The 19940-nt window shown below is 37.2% G+C and overlaps 1 protein-coding gene across 4 annotated transcripts in view; it reads right to left on the reverse strand.

Annotated features, from left to right (window-relative positions):
- Nucleotides 1–19940, reverse strand: part of PPP1R21 (protein phosphatase 1 regulatory subunit 21) — a 56428-nt gene that overhangs the window by 6523 nt on the left and 29965 nt on the right. For all 4 annotated transcript variants that reach the window (XM_029232418.1, XM_029232416.1, XM_029232415.1 and 1 more), the window contains exons 13-18: nucleotides 19325–19417; nucleotides 15077–15204; nucleotides 12504–12656; nucleotides 10100–10192; nucleotides 7370–7612; nucleotides 1182–1214 (exon numbers count right to left, since the gene is read on the reverse strand). In XM_029232418.1, coding sequence (XP_029088251.1) covers nucleotides 1182–1214; nucleotides 7370–7612; nucleotides 10100–10192; nucleotides 12504–12656; nucleotides 15077–15204; nucleotides 19325–19417 — 743 coding nt within the window. The remainder of the gene's footprint in view (nucleotides 1–1181; nucleotides 1215–7369; nucleotides 7613–10099; nucleotides 10193–12503; nucleotides 12657–15076; nucleotides 15205–19324; nucleotides 19418–19940) is intronic.

Consider the following 19940-nt stretch of genomic DNA (forward strand, 5'->3'; position numbering starts at 1 on the left):
CACACATAACTCAATAAATAAATGCCAGTGGAATGAAGCAGTTCTGAGAGAGAGAGAGAAAGAGAGAGAGGAAAAAAAACAAAATTAATATCACTTTAGCAAAAAAAAAACCCAGACATTTCCTACATTTTCCTTTGAAATTTGATGGGAAATCATAGTTTTCCCACCCCTCGGAGAAACTTCAGACAGGGCAGGTAAATATATATTGCAAATATCTTTTATTCAGCACCCTGCCTATCTCACAATGAAGCTGAGGCTTCAAGAGAACAAAGCAGAAGTGAAGTCTTGGGACGCCCACCACCCATGGGGTCATGTCTCTCCACTCAGTTTTTATTTGCCACACACCTAATTTTCAAAATCTCAATCTGTCTGACTTCTATGTCCTCCTCTAACTGGAAGAGAACAGGTGAAAGGGGAGCATTTATTGGAACTCCTAAAAATCTGAACATTGTTTTTTCCCCCAAATTATCTTTAAAAAGCTCTTATACTCTTAAACATACTAACAAATTAAACTATTTCTATAATGAACAATTTATGGCCCTTGTCCCAGACTAGATTTCTACTAGTCACTCTAGCAATAACACACCACTCAGTTTAGTTTAAAAATATATGCAGAAGTTCAAGGTTACCTAAAGTATAAGGCTAATAAGGAAATCAAAGAATTTACTTGAACTATATTTACCAGTTTACCATACTGACTGGAAAGCTGAGTGACTTCAGTGTTCTTTTAATGGTTATTTGTGAGGTTGTAATATCTGTAATATTTCAAAATCTTGTAATATTTCAAAACTAAAATGTGCAAACCTATCTGACAAGCCAAATCTGACCTGGGTTCAGTCACTTGAGGGCTGAAAAGAACTACCAAGCCCACTGATGGTCAAGGCCCTGAAAAGCCCTGCTTTGCCAGCTGGCCCACTGGGAGGGTAATGGCTCGCAGCCTCCTGCCACATGCCAGAGAGCTTGTCAAACTGCCAAGTCAAGTCATTCAAGGAGGCAATTACAGACAGGCTGTAATTTATTGGTGACAGTTAAAACTGACCCAGAGAGAAAAGCAACATGGATCCACATTTGCTAGAATTGTCAGAAACGCAATTAGATGAAGATGACTTTTGCCGGATTTTGTTAACAAACATGTGGCAAGATGTTTACTAACAAACAACATGATGTTAAGCACACATTACCTCACTGTCAGACGTCCTGGTTAAAATCCCAATCTAGAACATAAGGGAAAAAAGCTTTAGAACAGACTGCTTACACTTCAAACGCAATAGCTTAAACACTTGTAAAGTTTTTCTCTTCTCAGTTCACACTGTTTCAAAGCACACTTGTGGGAATTCCCTGGCAGTCCAGTGATTAGGACTCAGAGCTTTCACTGCTGTGGGCCTGGGGTTCAATCCCTGGTTGGGGAACTAAGATCCCACAGGCTACATGGCATGGCCAAAAAAGTAAAATAAAAAAATAAAAATAAAATAAGCAACATTAAAAAAAAATAAAACAAAACAACAACAGCAACAAAAAACCAAGCACACTAGCAGTGGAGTTCTAGACAATTACCCTCAAATCAATCATCTTTCAACACAAAGAAGCTGGACCTACAGATAAGTAACCACAGTCATGATTTCTGTCATGAGGCAGTAATGGATAGTGACCATCACTATTTCCTCTATCAGAATGCTGTTAGCCGTTTTCACTGAAACCCAACAAACTGTCTGGGAAGAGAGAGAGGAAGAACAGTTTTTAACTCCTCTTGTCATTGCTACGCTTATTTCCAAAGCAGCGGCCAAAGAGACCTAAAGACAGTTTCATGGTGACCATAATAACTAAACATTCCAAACGCAAAACACAAATAGCAAACTCTCTGGCTGAAAGGTCAAAAGGATAAAGAAGAAATATCATTATGACATTAATAAGTATTAACTTCAGATTTAAACTAATGAAAAAGTATACGTATTATAGACATACTGAAGTGCCGCCAGGTTTTTTAAAGCTTGCTTTTGTGGAGTCAGAGTTCAAAAACAGATAGTAGTCATGGTTCTTGAATTCATTTTATTGTTCAAAGTGGAAGGGCATGTGCTTGGGCTCAGTAAGTTAAGGAAACTATTGGAAACTCAGTTTTGATGGATTCTGTTAATCAGAGATGACACCCAACAAACAGTTTTCATGGATTCTAAATAATATTCTCAAGAGTACTACTCTGAACTGTGAGCAGTATATGAATGTTATGCCCACCTAGCTGTAAAAGGAACTTTTTTATAAGACCTTTTTTAATAGAGGAGCCATAATTTTCTACACACTAAAGCAGGAATAGCAATTAGTCTTTCAGTGAAAAACCATTTACAGTAACACACTCATCATTTTAATTTTATACATTCAAATACGAGTACATTTGGCAAAATAAATCACAAGCATGGGATCTACCCCTTATCCCCTTTACTCCTGGGTAATGGTTTGAGGATGTGGTACAGCAAACAGTCCTGAAAAGGAATGGAATCATATAACTTCAAGAAAAAGTTGTGAAATTTATAATTTCAACATTTTCTCATATGCCGCTGATCAGAGTTTAAACTAATACAGTCCTTTGAGAAAATAATTTGGCAGTAGAGATCAAGGAACTTAAAAACATTCATGCCTTTTGACCCAATAACTCTAACCCTGAGAATATACCCCAAAGAAGTCATCTGGATGCAGAAAGAATCTTATGCATAAAAATGAGATGTTATTTAAAATAATAAAAATTATAACCAATGTCATAGGCAAACTAAGGTATATTCTATATAGAATACTATGGAATCAGTAACTAAGATTACATAGAGTTTCTAATAACAGGATAAATGTTTATTAATGTTATGCTAAAAGATTTTAAATTTTATATAGTATAATGTCAACCAAGTATGAAATTTTGTAGAAAAAAATGTTAACAGTGATTGTTGGGTATTCAGGAAAATGTCAACACTTTTTTCTTCTTTTACTCTTCTGTATTTTAAAATTATCTACAACGTACATGTATTGTTTTTATACTTGAAATATATATATTTTAAAATTCTGTGAATTTAAGCAGTGCTTTTTTTTTTTTTTTTTTTTGCGGTATGCGGGTCTCTCACTGTTGTGGTCTCTCCCGTTGCAGAGCACAGGCTCCGGACACGCAGGCTCAGCGGCCATGGCTCACAGGCCTAGCCGCTCCGCAGCATGTGGGATCTTTCCGGACAGGGGCACGAACCCGTCTCGCCTGCATCGGCAGGCAGGCTCTCACCCACTGCGCCACCAGGCAAGCCCTAAGCAGTGCATTTTAATTTCAGCAAAAAAAAGATGAAAACTTGTAGTTTTCTGTGCTTTTTCTTGAGGTTACTGTTATCTTTTTTTTTGGCTGCGTTGTGTCCTCTTTGCTGTGCATGGGCTTTCTCTAGTTGCGGTGAGCGGGGCTACTCTTCATTGTGGTGGCTTCTCTTGTTGCAGAGCACGGGCTCTAGGTACGCGGGCCTCAGTAGTTGTGGCTCACGGGCTCAGTAGTTGTGGCTCACGGGCTCTAGAGCGCAGGCTCAGTAGTTGTGGTGCACGGGCTTAGCTGCTCCATGGCGTGTGGGATCTTCCCGGACCAGGGATCGAACCTGTGACCCCTGCATTGTCAGGCAGATTCTGTGTGTGTGTGTGTGTGTGTGTGTGTGTGTGTGTGTGTGTGTGTGTGTGTGTGTGTGTGTGTGTGTGTGTGTGTGTGTGTGTGTGTGTGTGTGTGTGTTTTTGCGGTACGCGGGCCTCTCACTGTTGTGGCCTCTCCCGTTGCGGAGCACAGGCTCCGGACGCGCAGGCTCAGCGGCCACGGCTCACGGGCCCAGCCGCTCCGCGGCATGTGGGATCTTCCCGGACCGGGGCACGAACCCGTGTCCCCTGCATTGGCAGGCGGGCTCTCAACCACTGCGCCACCAGGGAAGCCCGGCAGGCAGATTCTTAACCACTGCGGCACCAGAGAAGTCCCTACCTTTTATTACAATAATTAACAGGGGGCTGAATGTTCAAATTACAGTCCTAGATATGTTAATTAAACATAATAAACATGTAACTTTTGCAATGCTATAGGGTTAGAAATAAGAAGTTTCTATCTGATGTAACTTTTTCAGCCCCAAAGTGCTTGAACCAAAGGAATCTTCTGGGGACTTTTGCGTTTCCTTTGTTAGTCAATTAACTTTAAAATGGGCATAGACTTTGTTCCAACACCCAAGAGGAAGACAACAGAAGGAGACACACACACTCAGTTCACTTAACTTCACTTAAGGCAGGATGGGAGGTTGGGGGGGCGGTGGGGTGATAAAAAGAAAGGCTGAAAAGGAAACATCAGGGAAGGCAAAAAAAAAAAAAAGCCTCCCTTTTTCTCTCTATTGTCTCCAGGTTATTTTCAGCAGGAATCTGCCACGTGCAGGAGAGAAAGTGAATTATGTGGGGAGACCCTTCTCTCAGCCTGAAATACTCTTCTCCTGCCTCGGCCTCCTGCTCATTTATGAAACCCACCCATGTTACCTCCTTTGGGATGCCCTCCCCAAGCCCTCCAGGCAACTTCTCTGTCATCTCCCAGCACTCTGGACAGATGTCTCTCCAGGCTCTCATTCCATTAGACTGAAAGCAACCAAGGGACGGGAATAGATTCACCATATAGACTAGACTGTGAAAAATGCAAGGAGGCCAACAAGGTCTTGGTTCTCTGATCCTGACTGTCAAAGACAATGCCCAAAACTGGGGTTCATGGAAAATGTGGCAACTCAACTGTATCTTAATGATGGGAAGAGTTTTGAATTCAAGAAAGTCGAGGAGTTGGAAGGCAAAGTATTTGAGTATGTAGGTGACAGGAGTTATGAATAAATACGCATCCAGGCAAAAGAAACAGCTTGAACAATACAGGGAAGCAAAAACACAAAAAAACATTATCAGGAAAGAAAGCTCGGTTTGAGTTTGTACAGGGAAATGCTGAAGAAAGGTAGTTTGGAATAGGTGTTCACAGACCTTGAATGCCAAACTAATGAGTGGACTATATCCTATAGATAATAAGGAGCCACTAAAAGTCTAGAAGCAATAGAGTGCATAATCAGTAACATACTCTAGGAAAATTACTCTTCTAGCACCTTATGAAGTGGGTGGGAGGAAAGAGATCCTTAACAGATGCAGACAGAAATAGCACACACATGCTAACCAGACAGACAACTTAAAGTTATACCAACTTCCAAACTCACCAAACCCAAATAAAGTCATCATCACTCACAGACCAATAGTGTTTGGTACTAAAGGTTTCCCATGTCCCTGGAAATCTTTCTCACTTACATATGTAAGAATACTGTGCTCTCCTTTGAAAATGTTCAAATAAAAAGACAGTCCTCAACTTTCAGCAACTGACATTAATGACTCAAATACACCAGTGTTGCCAACTTCCAGTACTTCAGAAAGGCAAGCCATAAACAAATATGTTTGTCCGCTGATCTATTTTCTGACACCCGTCAGAGCAAAAGGCCATGTTGATTAAAAGGACAGGGTGTGGACCTAGATGTTCTGGGTTTGAACCCTAGATCCATCACTTACCAAGTGTGTGACTTCAGATGAGTTACTCTACCTCTCTGTCCACCAGTTTCCTCATCTATAAAATGAAGATATGATAGTACCTGCAATCTCATAGGATCTGTGTGAGGACTGACTGAGTTAACACACTGAAAAGTCCTTAGAACCGTGGCTGGCATATGATTACTGCAATTACTGTCACTGTCATCAGTGCCCTCCCTGGTCTGCTCCCATAGTTACTCCCTGCCAGCACCAATTACTGTTAGTGCAAATGGGAGAAAACGGAAGGAGCAGATGCAGGGAAGCAGGGAGAGAAGACAGGAGAAAGAAGAAATCAGACCCAATGGAGAACAGTCTGACCTGATCAATAAACGGACTCTGAAGGGAAGTCCAAAGATGAGTGCTGGCAGCGTTGCACTTCCCCAGATGGTACCCGAACTGATGTCAGAATTCTGCTCTGTTTGCTAAATGTTCTTCTAGGCAGTCACCTTCCCCTATCAGAGGCAATGTGCAACACCTGTGGCTGAGACTCAGCCTTGCCATCAGGGGTCACATAGGATCATCCAGTGAGCATAGCAGCCATTCAAATCACTGCTCTGAGAAGTCTGCTTTATGTTTTTTACTTTTCTAAAACATTTTCATTCTTTTTTCCTCCCCTACATTTTATTATGAAAATTTTCAAACATACAGAAAAGTTGGAGAAAAAAGTATAATAATCATATGTAGCCACCATCTACATTCAGTAATTAACAATTTGCTCATTTGCTTAATTTATCTGTGTGTGTATATATTTCCTGAACAATCTGAGAGTAAGTTGCAGATATGATGATACCTTACCCTGAGTACTTTAGCATTTATCTCCAAAAAATAAAGGTATTCTCCTAAATAATCAAAGTATCATTATCACACCTAAGAAAACTAATAATAATCCACGTTTCTCACACTGTTGAGGTGCAGTGAGGTCTGTACACATCTTGAAAACAGAAGTTAATTTGTATATATTACTATCAGGTATGCTCTGAATCAGATGCAAGGGAAATGTGAGAAGGACCATGACTTGCTGTTCAAAAGCATCAGTGAGCTACAGGGGTAGCCTTAGGACAGGGCTGTCAAAAAGTGCCATAGCTCTCCTTAAATTTCTCAAAAAATGCTAACGAAAATATATTTAATGAGATCATTCTAATTTTGAGGGTTTTTTTCCCTTCCCTTCCTGATTTCTCATTTTCTAGATTTTCTAATTTTTTTTTAACAGTGGGCAGAAAAATATAATCAGAAAACTTTTCTCAATGTAACTGAATTTTATAATTCCAACAGAGATGTTTCTTCACCTTCTAAATCACTGCAATTAAATATAAGCAAGAAATATAAAGTTGCAAAATAACTTGTCAGTATATTGTCTTATGAAGTTTAGCTAACCTGATGGGTTTCTATATTATACGTATGTCATAAAGCTTTATACTACCTAGGAATACACCACGTAATTGGTTAAAAATGGTATTTGTCGTCATTTCTATAAAAAGTTAGGCAGTTAGTCCTTTGTCAGAAACATAACCCCCATATCACCAATGTTGCAGTGGAGAAACAGAATCATCTTAAATCTGACTTACTATATCTTCTCCAGGAACACAGCCCTTACCGTGGGGAAGTCTCACATGTAAAATCAAAGAGAATTTAATAAGGTTGCTTTTTTGAAGGGGGCATCCTGCTTACCAATCTGCTTCTTCTAGAGCACGTGGATTATTCCTGTTATCAAGTGACATGTACTTTAGATGGTTAACACTGAACACTAAGATGGATCCCCACCAATTACCATTTAAAAAAAGAAGACACTTACCAAACTAGTGCTGTGAACGGGCACCGGCACAGCCTTGGCAGACGCATCTTCCTGGCCCGCAGCGGTCACCACGGTGGCCCCTTCCTGGGCTACCCCAACTGCCTGCCCACTACTTGTGCTCTTCAGTTTATCTGCAGTTCGCTGGTTTTCTTTCTCCAGCTTGATTTTAGCTAACTGTGCTTCCAACATCCAATGTTCTTTTTCCTGCTCCAGTTTAGAAATCTTCTCCAAACTCTGCTGAACCTTGAAAGCAACAGAGAGTTCTGCACCTTAGAGGATGATGCAGACAAAACTTACCAGCCAAAAAAAAATACTTTATGGAATGTAGACCAAAACTACTTCACAGGTGTGAAAACAAAAAAGCTTGATCCTGGAAGAGGGAACGTTTTATTAAACAGGATACAAAAAGCACAACCATAAATTGAGAAATTGAACTAGAATGAAATTTTTAAAATCTCTATTTATCACAAGGTATAATAAAGAGAGTAAACAGGAAAGCCACAAAGTGGTAGATGCATGTATCCAACAGTGGACTAATACCCATAACATATAAAGAACTTCTATAAATCAATGATAAAAAGACAGTCAACCCAATAGAGAAACAGGAGAAAAGAAGACTTGAATAGGCACCTGAACGTTACTATAAACATAAAAAAGAAGGTATCCAATGTCACTATTAACCAAGGAAAAGCAATTTAAAACCACCCAAATGAATAAAAACAAAACACACAAAAAAAACCACCCAAATGACTAAAATGAAAGACAGAAAATACAAAGATGGACATGTTTATGGAGCAACTGGAACTATCATATAATGCTTGGGGGAGTGGAATTTGGGACAAACACTTTGAAAACTGTTTGGCAGGATCTTTGAAAATTGAACTTGTATCCAATGACTTAGCAATTCTACTTCTAAGTATACGCCCAAGAGAAAAACATGTATGTTTATCAAAAGACAAGTATAAGAATGCCCATAGCAGCCCTACGATAGTCAAACACTTGAAAACTACCCAAATAGTCATAAGCTGTAAGAATGGATAAATAAATTATGTATTTTCACACGACAGAATACTCAACAGGAATGAAAATGGACCAATTACAACTACACATAACATGGATGACTATTATAAATATAATGTTGAACAAAAGAAGCCAGATCTGAAAGAGATGCTACATAATTCTCATTTAATATGAAGTTCAGTATCAGGCAACAGAACAAAGAATGCAGGATAATGGTTACCTCTGGGGAAAGAGGAGAGTAGTAACTGGAAAGGGGCATGAGGAAAGTTTCTGAGGTCCTGGCAATCTTTTTTTTACAGGTATATACCTTACATAAAGAAATATTCTTTTTTAAAAATTTTATCTAGCTACCGGTTACATTAATGTGTTTACTTATGAAAATTCACTGAAATATATTAATAATTTATATACTTTTCTTTAAGTATGTTATGCTTCAATAAGAAGCTTAAAAAAAGCTAATTTTCAAGGCAAATGAAAGCTTGAGAATTAAATAAAAATAAAAACAATCTTAGAGTGAATTCCAAATGCTTTACCAACTATCATCGTTGAACAATTACCACGTACCACTGTTCATGATATTTTCCTGCCAGTATCCTACTGAAGCCTCCTAACAGTCCTACAATTCTCACGTCTCAAAGAGGAGAACTTGAAGTCCCAGCAGCTCGACCACCTGCAAAGCTAACAAACAGAGCCAGGATGTGGGACCTCATGTGTCTGGCTCACAAGTCTGATTCTTTTCACCCTATCACACTGCCTCTCATTGGCTCAATTAATCCTTACGGGACCCTGAAAGGTAGGTATTATCCTCGCTTTAGAGAGGCAGGATGTGAGACCCGGAGTGCTTATCAGACTAGCCTGCAGCTGGTCAATGGCAGAGTGGGAAAAGCAATAGCTCTGAAGTCAGACCATTCTGCTACTTACTAGCTACTATGGATAAAAGCTGTTTAATTTCTTTGAGCCTTACTTTCCTCACATAAAATAAGAAGGAAATCTAAAATAAATGTTTAAGATACTCCACATTTCACTGTTTGTCTCAGGAATTTTGTTTTTTAGGAATTATTATGTGGATTAAATTTTTAGCTTCAACATCCTATTGAATTAATGTTGAAAAGGTAAGTGATATGTGTCCAATGAAAATAAGGTCGGCATAGGCAAAATACTGTCTCAGATAAATTTGTGCTCTCTTTAAAATAAATTTTTCCAAAACTAAAGCAAGCCAGGTGTTAAAGTAAATAAATCTCTGGCGAATGCTAAACTGGGGTCAGTTTGTACCAACTTCTGAAAAAAATAATACCACCTACCTCCACCTGCCACCCAAATTCAACTGATCAATTGAGCATTGGAAATTTTTCATTCCTGTCCATTTAGGAAATAAAAATAACTCACTGAGTCTCTAGCCACACCCCCCTTTTTTGCCTTATTATTTCAGACATTTAAATCTAGTACCTAAATAATTAATCAGCATGGCCAGAGTGTGCTGATATTACTTTATTGGCAATCATAACACCAATTGAATCAGGATGACTTATTTAGAGTATCAACAAATGGTTTTCAATGAATTATGCTTATGGTGCTTTTTAGCATGTGTTAATTAACTTTACATGTTTACTTACATAGCCTTTTAAATTGCTCTATGTGTATGAAAACCTTTTATAGGGGATTTTATATTCATGCTCTTTAACAAGTACCATGATTTTCCCGATGCCATACCTGTTGTGCAAGGCCTTCTCGACTTTCAGTAGAGCTGAGAAGGACCCGGCGGTTTGCCAGTGCTTCTTCATAAGGCACAGATTCCAAGAGGGGCTATGGAAAAAGCATCATAAGAAATAAAGAAAAAGGTCGCATCATTTCCCTGATCTTACAAATAAGAATGCTAAATGAGGTTTGATAATAAAATTCAGATGTATGTCCACATAGACTAGTTCCTTTAATACACATAAAAAAAGAACTTTAAAAAAAAAAAGAAAAGAAAAAGAATGAAGGGGAACATGTCATACCGGTTATAAGCGACACTATCTAAAACCATAAGACTTGCACCAAAATAGACAGATGAAGGAATGGCATAGAAAATCTAGAAACAGACAAAAGCACATACAAAAATGTATTATGTGACAAATGTTGCATTTTTAAGTCAATGCAGAAAGGATAAGTCATGCAAGGACAATCAGTTAATAATTTAGAAAAATAACTATTTAGACCCCAATTTCATACCTATATCAGAATAAATAAATTCAAGATGGGCTGAAGATTTCAATCTAAAAAGTTTAGACCACAAAAATACTGGAAGAAAATACAGGTGAACTGACTTTCCAAGAGTCACCTGAGAATCACTACCATAAGGAAAAAGCCTGGTTTGATGATATAAAAATTAAAACTTCTAAATTTTGAAAAATTATTACAGCAAACTGAGGAAAAATATTTCCGACATAAACAAAGGACTAAAATCCTTAACATAGAGCTCCTTCAACCCCAATTAGGAACATTTATTTAAAAACAGGTAAACAACTTGAACAGGAAATTGAAATAATATAAACAGTAAATTTATAAAGGATGTTCTATTTCAATAACAAGCAAAGAAATGAAAATTAGAACAATAACACGGAACTTCTTGTTTCTAAGATTGACAAATTAAATTTACGGGTTAAATTTATACTTCTATTGCTGGTAAACTATAAAAAGGTAACCTTTGAAACATTCACAGACTTTGAATGAGCAATTCCATTTTTAGGAATTAATCATAAAGATATAATTAAAACAATTAGGTAGCCTTATACGTTTCTAGGAGTGTACAACCACTCTTATGGGTAATCTGGCAGTAAATATTAAAACTTAAAACCACATTATCCAGAACATTCCACCTCTCAGTAATCCACACATATGCCCAAGGAGGCATTCACAAAGCTATCCATTGCAGTATAATTCTAACAGTGAAAAACTGGAATCAACCTAAATGCCCACCAAAAAGAGACTACCTAAATGAACCATGGAATACCTATATCATAGATTTCAATGCTGTGTTTAAAATGAATAAAGTAGCCATCATATCTATTGATACAGACAGGTCTCTAAAACACATTTTAAATGAAAAAAGGAAGCTACACAATGAAACATGCATTTTAGTTAAAAAAAATTAGAAAAGTCTTTATATTCTTCATATTTTGCATATAGTTCAAAGTTTACAGAGATGAGTACAAATGCTCCAAAAGAGTCTGGAAGGTTACACACCAAACTGATAACTATAATTACCTCTGGAGAGGAACTGGAATTAGGGATTGTAATTTACCTATAATGTTCTCATTTAATATAAGAATGTATTTATGCATTGTGTAACTAAAAGTTAGAAAGAAATAAAGAGAGAAAGGTAAATACACAAAGTTGCATGTGCAAGAATACCCCCTGTAGTATTGCATATAACAGTGAAAAATAGGAAGCAACCTAAAAATCCACTAGCAATGGATGGCTTAATTAAATTATCACACATTTATAGAATGAAATACTATAGATCAAATACTAGATGCATTAAAATGATAGCAATTTATACTTATAGATATATATTTTTGTTATATCCACAATGCATTAAAGAGGAAAAAAACAGATTCTAAAACAGTCTATGTATCCAGATACATTGCTTTTTATAATGTGTGTGTGCGTGCATGCATGTATACATGTTAAAATTTTATGGTTAAGAGGAGCTACCTTTGGGTTGTGGGATTTTCTTCTTCATGTACTGCTGTTTCTTCTGATTTCTTTTTGCAATGATCATGTATTCTTATTATATTGAGAAGAAAATTATAAATGTATTTAAATTTCTTTTATTTCTACAAGTTTAAGATTTTCTCAAGTTTGACACTTAATGGCTGCCTGGCTGTCTCACCCTAAACACTCTACCAGCCACTGGAAACGTTAAGTCTAATACGGCCTAGGAAATGAGATTCAGGTCTCTGTCCCATCCTCCTCTCCAAAGACCCCCGCCCACCTCGCAACACCCACCAACCACCTGTCCCTCAAAATTGTATAAAACCTAAACAATATGAACTGTGGGAAAACTTCTGCCATTCTCTGGAATTTTTCCAGATTTTCCCTCTGATTTAAATGTTAACAGCAGCTCACAAACCTTTCTCAAAGCCTTCATATAGGCAGCAGCTTTTTTCTTGTATTGCAGCATGCATTCAGCTGAGAGAGGACTGATGAATCCACTCGCTGTCTTAGGCCCGTAGCTCAGGGAAGCAACGAAGTAGTCCACGTTGTTGCTGAAGAAAGATGCAATCTAAACCAAGTGTGACAAAAAGATAAATTTTGTTTTCCAATAATATATCTAAAATATATATCTAATAGTTTTCAGATCAAAGTTAAGGATACTCAGAACGGAAATGAAATTTCAACCCATGCTCAAAAGCCCACATTTATTTGAAAAGAATACATAGGGAATGATTTATAATAAACACAATACAGTATAAATTTTGAGACCAGACTTGTGACATGTCTTAATCTAGACAAATTCTACTGTTTCTAAAACCAAGGCTGATTCTGATTTATTCTGTAGACAATGTTTATGAGCTGTTTACTTACTAAGTCTGCCCCTGCTCTCAAAATAACGTTTGGGTTTATACATTCCGTTTGCATTTTAACTTTGAATGTTTCATATTCCAACACAAGACATGACACAAGCATATTGAATATATGATCTCTACTTAAATTTCATTCTGTAAATCTCAATCTGTGCATTACAAATATAACAGGAAAGAAAAAGACTGAAAATTCAGCAGACCCTTGTCATTTACAGATTTAACATTTGCTTAATCTATGTAAGCAACAACAAAGATCCATGACTGTAATTTTGCTGAACCATGATTCTGAATCTACAGTGCTATATGAAATGGTGATATAAATAAAAATGTCTAAGAAAGTTATTAGCCAGAAAAATTAAAGTCTTCAATACATTAAAGAGTATTCTATTTCAATAAATAAGAAAAACTAACTTGTGAAACAAGAGTACTTTACCTTGGCAAAAACTGTTCAAAAAGTAAGCAATCACTCACTAATGGTCTAAAAGGTTATCTTTTTCATTAATATTTTACTGTGTCAAACGAAATTCTATGTTAGGTAGTATTCAAGAAAATGAAAACTCTAAAAATCTTGAGCTGTATATTCCCCGTGTATGACATAGATAGTACAGTGTTTGCATTTTAGTCGTGGTAGTATACGGTGAGGTTTAACTTTCTTTCCTCTAATATTTCTACATTTCCCAAATGTTCTTTAACACGCATATGTTATACTTTCCTAGTGGGTTTTTTAAAAATTACAAATGATAAAATTTAGTTTAATCAAATCACATTAGCTAAGTATTAAGCTGCCACCAACTAATACTTAGTTCAGATACTTACTTTAGCTAAAAACCATTTATAAAAATTTCAGAGTGAAGATCAAGTACCTTTCCTTGAGACAACTCTTAAGGTTTCAGGCAAAGCAAATGTAAAATAAGCTATGAAGTATATAGGTATTTAATATTCCAGAGTTCTCCTAAAAAAGTGACAAATGCAGAGACTCTTGTAAAATGTCAACATTCTCTTTTTCCAGAAATTGTTCACAATTGAATCAAAGTCAGAATCATCCTCAGAAAGTTTCCAGAATGCCTGTGGGTGAAAGCACTAAAGAGGAGGCAGTGGGGATGGTCTTCTGGCTAAGGAATCCTGTAGGCACTCACCTGCGAGCTGACAGATCCGAAAGGCAGCACCTTTTAATTACAGCCCCAAACTTAGCAGACTGTCAGGAAGACTGGCCTGACTTTGGGAAAGGTGACACTGAATACCTACCATAACCTATGATCATTTCTGATTAACTTAAAACACTTGAAAAAAGTGTGCTCCTACTAAGGTCAACCTGTCAGAAAAATAAAGGTATATAACACAGATAGAGATTAGCACTTTCTTGAGAAATTATGTTGAGTCTGCTGAAATAAATGGGCTAAGATAGTCCTGAATACAGTACTTTTGGTTTTATATGTATGGGTAGTTCTCAGAGAAATCTTAGTCACTAAAGGCTTTGATGACAGCCACATGAACATGTGCTCTTAGAATGTGACCTGCTGAAACCAGTTATCCAAGACAGAACAATTTTTAAAGAAACTGCGCTCTGGTCAGTTTATAATAACAATTAAGTACTTACTAATCCAAATGATCATTATCTAATATTAAGAATTCAATGAGAAGACACATGTTGAAGTCATCTTAAAAGTACTTATTAGGGTACAAAAACCACAGAAGTAGCATTATCACAAGTGTTGCCAAAAAAACAAACAAAAAACTTGGAGGGGAAAAAACAAAATATTAACAAAGGTCTTATAATTCTTTTTCTTTTTCTATATCCCAATTTCTGTATAGCAGACCTTTAATACACACAAGGATCTATAGTGAGACCACCTGGAATCTTTCAATCATCAAATATCTCATTAAAATGTCAGAAGTGCCTGACCCACTTCCTCATCACAAACGTTTAACAGTAACTACCATATTGTTTCAAATATTAGGTAGGAAGGAGGAAAAGGGAGACAACTTTGTTTTACAAAAAAGCCTGGTAATCAAAAATCTTTACACAGATCAATTTTCCTACTAGGCCACTCAAAAGAAAAAAAAAAGGAGCATATTTAAGAGTTGAATTTAATGTCAATATAAACCAGAGAAAAATTACCTTTCCTGCTCCATTTGTCAATGCCACTACTGATGACAGGATGCAATCATTAGTTGTTATGAGCTTCTGTGTTGCTGTTGGAAGTTCATGCTCTATTGTAGCCTTTTGACTATAATGTTTGGAAATATCTATAAACCCAATCAAATGAAAACTCATTACTATCTATATACAAGTTGTATACAGATAACCAGCCTGTTAACTTCTTATATCTACTCTTACAAATTTACAAGACATATCTGACCAAAAATGGTCCCAAATATGAGGATTGTGCTGAATATCAATTAGGTCTCAAGTTCACATGGAAAGAATAGAGAGTGGTGAGGGTCTCTTAACACCATCCTGGTGTCTCGATTACGGCCCCTAGCAGGTGGGTCTCATTCTCCTTCATTTGAGTGTTAGCCCTTATTCTAGCGCCAGGTAAAGGACCCTGAGCAATATTTACCAGTTAAAAACCTTGTTTTGATAGTCCAGCAGGCACAAATGAGAGTGTACATTGTGCTTATACAAACAAACCATGAGGCTGGAAAAGAACAGCCAACACAGGGACAATGTCCCACAATCCTTACTGGATCTTAGCTGGTTTGCCAGTACATACTTTAACAATAAGAAAGGTCTGCATGGCCAAATAAGGATTGGATACTCTAGCACCTGGCTTCACATTCTACTGACTCTAGTACAAGAAAGCTATAACAAAGGCCTGCGGTTATGGAAACATAGAAGGGAGGCTTAGATATAAATGTGTTGACAGAAACAGCAGTAGGTGAAACTCGCCAAACAGCTAAGCTTGGGGTTTTCTGGGTCTCTGAGAAATAAAGTAATTTCATCCTGGAAATAAGGGAAAATGGGAGAATTACCAAGACAACATTGATTTACAAGGAAGGGCAATTGTATTTTTAAATAAAAAGGTGTTTATGATACAGCCTCCTTTGAATTTTTTACAGTACTTCAGTTACAACAGCATTAATTATCATTACCAACAAAGCAAAAAATAAATCACAAAACATGGAAACTAACTTTTATAGCAGGTGTGTATACAAAGAATTTCATTTATTCAGAATCAAGAAATTTAGTTGATTTTAGACTATAGATAATTAAAAGGGAATAAGGCTATTCAAAAAGAAAGGGTATCTGAGATTTAACCTAGTATGATAATGATTTTTAACAAAATTACTGTTTTATGAATAAGATTACTTTTACTGAAATTTAAAACTAGAAAATTGCATTACTTATATATATTGTGTTATATACACATATATATAAACTTTTACATAAACTTTTAATTTAAGATAGTCTTAGATTTATAGAAAAATTACAGAGTTTCTGGATACCCTTAGCCAGTTTTCACTATTGTTAACACCCTACACTACTATGGTAGTTGTCACAGTGAAGGAACCAACTAATTGGTAATTACTATTATGTTTAATATTTCTTAAAAATAAATGATTATCCTCTATATATTCATAAGATATCCAAGTGAATGAAAATTCAATTGGAACACTGAACATTTTTTTGTATACTGAACTTGCTAGACCCTAGAGTAGACATTTTCTTTCTATACACCAAAGTTTTATTCAATATTTTACTGTCTGTATACAATGCTATAATACAACTGGGTTGGTAGGCAATCTTGGTTGATTGGTGTAGGTGATTGAAATACTTATAAAAGATGTACAATACTAAGAATCCTCCCATGGCATCTAGTGAATCAGAGCTACTGTAGTTTGACTATAATAATTCTCCCAATCCAACTGTTTACTCTTTATCAAGTCCAAATATTTTTATTATTTAGGGTGTTCCTCGACATTAAAGTTTAACTCCAAAAAGTACAAGGAAATCATGTGACCTAGACAACAGATTTATTTTCTTTTATGTTTCCTATGAGTCTACCTGCTTTAGACTTGAGACCAAAGATCAAACAATTCTCACTTAGAATGCCACTTGTTAAAAGATTAATTCACTTCCATTTTAATTCCTTGTAGGATACACATTTTTATAAATCTCTCTTTTTATACTAAGACCAGCCTGCCTTCTTTTTTTTTTTTTTTTTTTATAACTTTATTTATTTGTTTATTTATTTTTGGCTGCGTTGGGTCTTCGTTGCTGCACGCGGGCTTTTTCTAGTTGCGGCGAGCGGGGGCTACTCTTCGTTGCAGTGTGCGGGCTTCTCCTTGCGGTGGCTTCTCTTGTTGCAGAGCACAGGCGCTAGGGCGCACAGGCTTCAGTAGTTGTGGCTCGCAGGCTCTAGAGCACAAGCTCAGTAGTTGCGGCGCACAGGCTTAGTTGCTCCACGGCATGTGGGATCTTCCCAGACCAGGGCTCGAACCTGTGTCTCCTGCATTGGCAGGCGGATTCTTAACCACTGTGCCACCAGGGAAACCCCAGCCTGCCTTCTTGATTGCCTTCCTTCCTTCCTTCTTTCCAACTTGGACCAAGCAATTAAGGGCAAAGCATCAAGGGAAAAGATTTGAAATAAAAGTTCTCTTAAAAACAAGGTATACTCTGGTAATGCAAGTTAATGCTCACTCAGTTTTCATGAGAGATACACAACAGTCTTCCAACTGCGTAAGAAGACAGATTTGAACTGTAAAACTAGCAACAAGAGGCCATAATCTGCTTGCCAACCATCCTTCATGTTTCCCAGTCTTTTTATATTATGTTCACTTTCAAGGACAGAAACAAGCAGAGGCACAAAGGGGGCTAAGGGAGCCTCTGATCCTCCTCTGATAATCTCCACCAGCTCATAGCAAATAATAATAGTAACATTCTTTGATTTGGACCACTTGGCATCTTATGTCATACATGAACAAAAGCATTTTGAGAAAACTCAGAAGTACACTATTATTTATAGAAATATATATAAAATCAAGATTTTTTGAAATGTAAATGAAGCTTTAAGATCCTCAATGGTCAGCTACCCTCCATTGCTCTAGCCTCTCTTTTATCAAAATTCTAGAGAAAACACTAGCAGGAACAAATAGTAACATTAGCATAGGAAAACTTAGGAAACAAAACCAAAAAACGTGTAGCCACAGAACTACTTGTGGTTTCAATGGCCTAGTTCTACATTACGTAAAGTTCTGGAATAGAGGACTATGGTTAAGTCTGAGCTCCCCAAACCAAAAGCTGCACAGGAAAAAGGTACCAGTCCCTTGGGTTTTCTATGGACCAGACTAGGTTCTGCAGGGTTGGGGCTGCCTCGTCACCTGCCACCAAGACTGTCTATGCAAGCTGTGATTCCTGCAACCAGTGTTAGCTCCAGAAGTACAGTGACTTTTAAAGTTCCTTATAATTGAAGACAAGCCACAGGAAGGACCATTTTCCAGACTGAATGGTAAGGTAGTACTGGGTAATTCCACTGAAACTAAGAATGATTCCCAGTAACATAGGTTATTATGTGATTATGTGCCAACCTATAGAAAGGCCCCAAATATAGCCATCTTATACATGCCATCCAACAAAGTTTTAAGTTTTTAAAAAGTATTTTCTGTGAAACCAGCAACTGGTCACTAACTGCACACTAAACACCTCAGTGAAAAATCCAGGCACCTGGGCTATTTCCAATAGTCCTTAATAATTGCTCCTGCCCTCCTCTCCTCCCCCTACTCCAACAGTCTTCAAACGGAAAAGAACAGAGGAAAAAAACCTAGAAGCCATGCAGAAATATAGATTAAAAAATCAGGACTCAGAATCACATGCTAGGAAGCAAATGAAATGACCGTCGACAAGCATATTCTTAGAAGCACACAGCAACTAAAAACTGACCAAAGCTTGAAGACAGACCTTCATTCCTTAAGGCTCTCCTGAACAAAACAGGACTTATAATGGGTACTCTAAACACAGAAACACACAGGAGGCTACGTAGAAAACCAGTGCATTCTTTCTGGGATCTTTAAACCTTCATTTCCTCAGTTCCTTCATGTTTGGGCTCTAACAAGTGCAGTATTTTGCTAAATGCCTCTGAATAGCATGTCTGGCTTGATAAAATTCATACACCTGCCTTAAGTCAGTGTAATGTATTTTTGGCTAAAGTTCCGGGCACAAGGGTTTCTCTTCAGCACTTTGTTTACCTTCAGGAGAGAAGCAGATGGGAAAAGCAGAAGGCAGTAAGCTGTGCACTTCAACGTTAAGCCAAATGCTACTAAACCTTTATGTGGGGTCTATTAGCCTTGGCAGTATTTGTTTAAATCTCATTCAGGCAGATCTGGGAAAATGGGACAAAGCTTATTTATGTTCTTTTCCAAGCCTCACCTTTCATGACATCATGAAATCCATGCAGAGCAGCACCAACATGTGTTAAGACAGAACTGTAGTTTGTCCGAAGGAGTCCATCTGGCTCCGTACCTAGGAAACCAAGATCACAAACCTAAGCATTTTCCCAGAAGAATTCACCTGAAAAACTGACAGCCCACCATCTCCCCTCTACTTTTGAGAAGAGAGAGAGTGAATACTGATTGTGATATGTTGAAAATAATGGCTCTTAAAATCATTGTAGACACATTCAGATAGAATGGTGATAATTACAGGGATCTAAACTGACTTGCATCCCCCATGTCCACAGATATTAATGGTTACAAGAATCAAAATTAAATTGCTAAGCAGGATTATGTCTTTCATGATTCTTTTTGAAATGAGAGCCTTTGTGAATTTCACCTTGTTACTACAGAACACATTTCTCATTTTGTGCTTTCCCTACATATTATTGTTTGCTGAACATCACTAAAAACACTATTATTCAAACATCACAGTTCCAATTCTGGCATGACAGCATAAGCAAGCTCCACATATCCACTCACCAGCACAACTGGTGAAAATGATTTAAAAATAACCACTTTAAACTCTGGAAATTATCCTAAGGGCATACAGC

The sequence above is a fragment of the Monodon monoceros genome, unplaced genomic scaffold (assembly GCF_005190385.1).
Source record: "Monodon monoceros isolate NGI ecotype Baffin Bay Population unplaced genomic scaffold, NGI_Narwhal_1 Super_Scaffold_19, whole genome shotgun sequence".
Lineage (NCBI taxonomy): Eukaryota > Metazoa > Chordata > Mammalia > Artiodactyla > Monodontidae > Monodon > Monodon monoceros.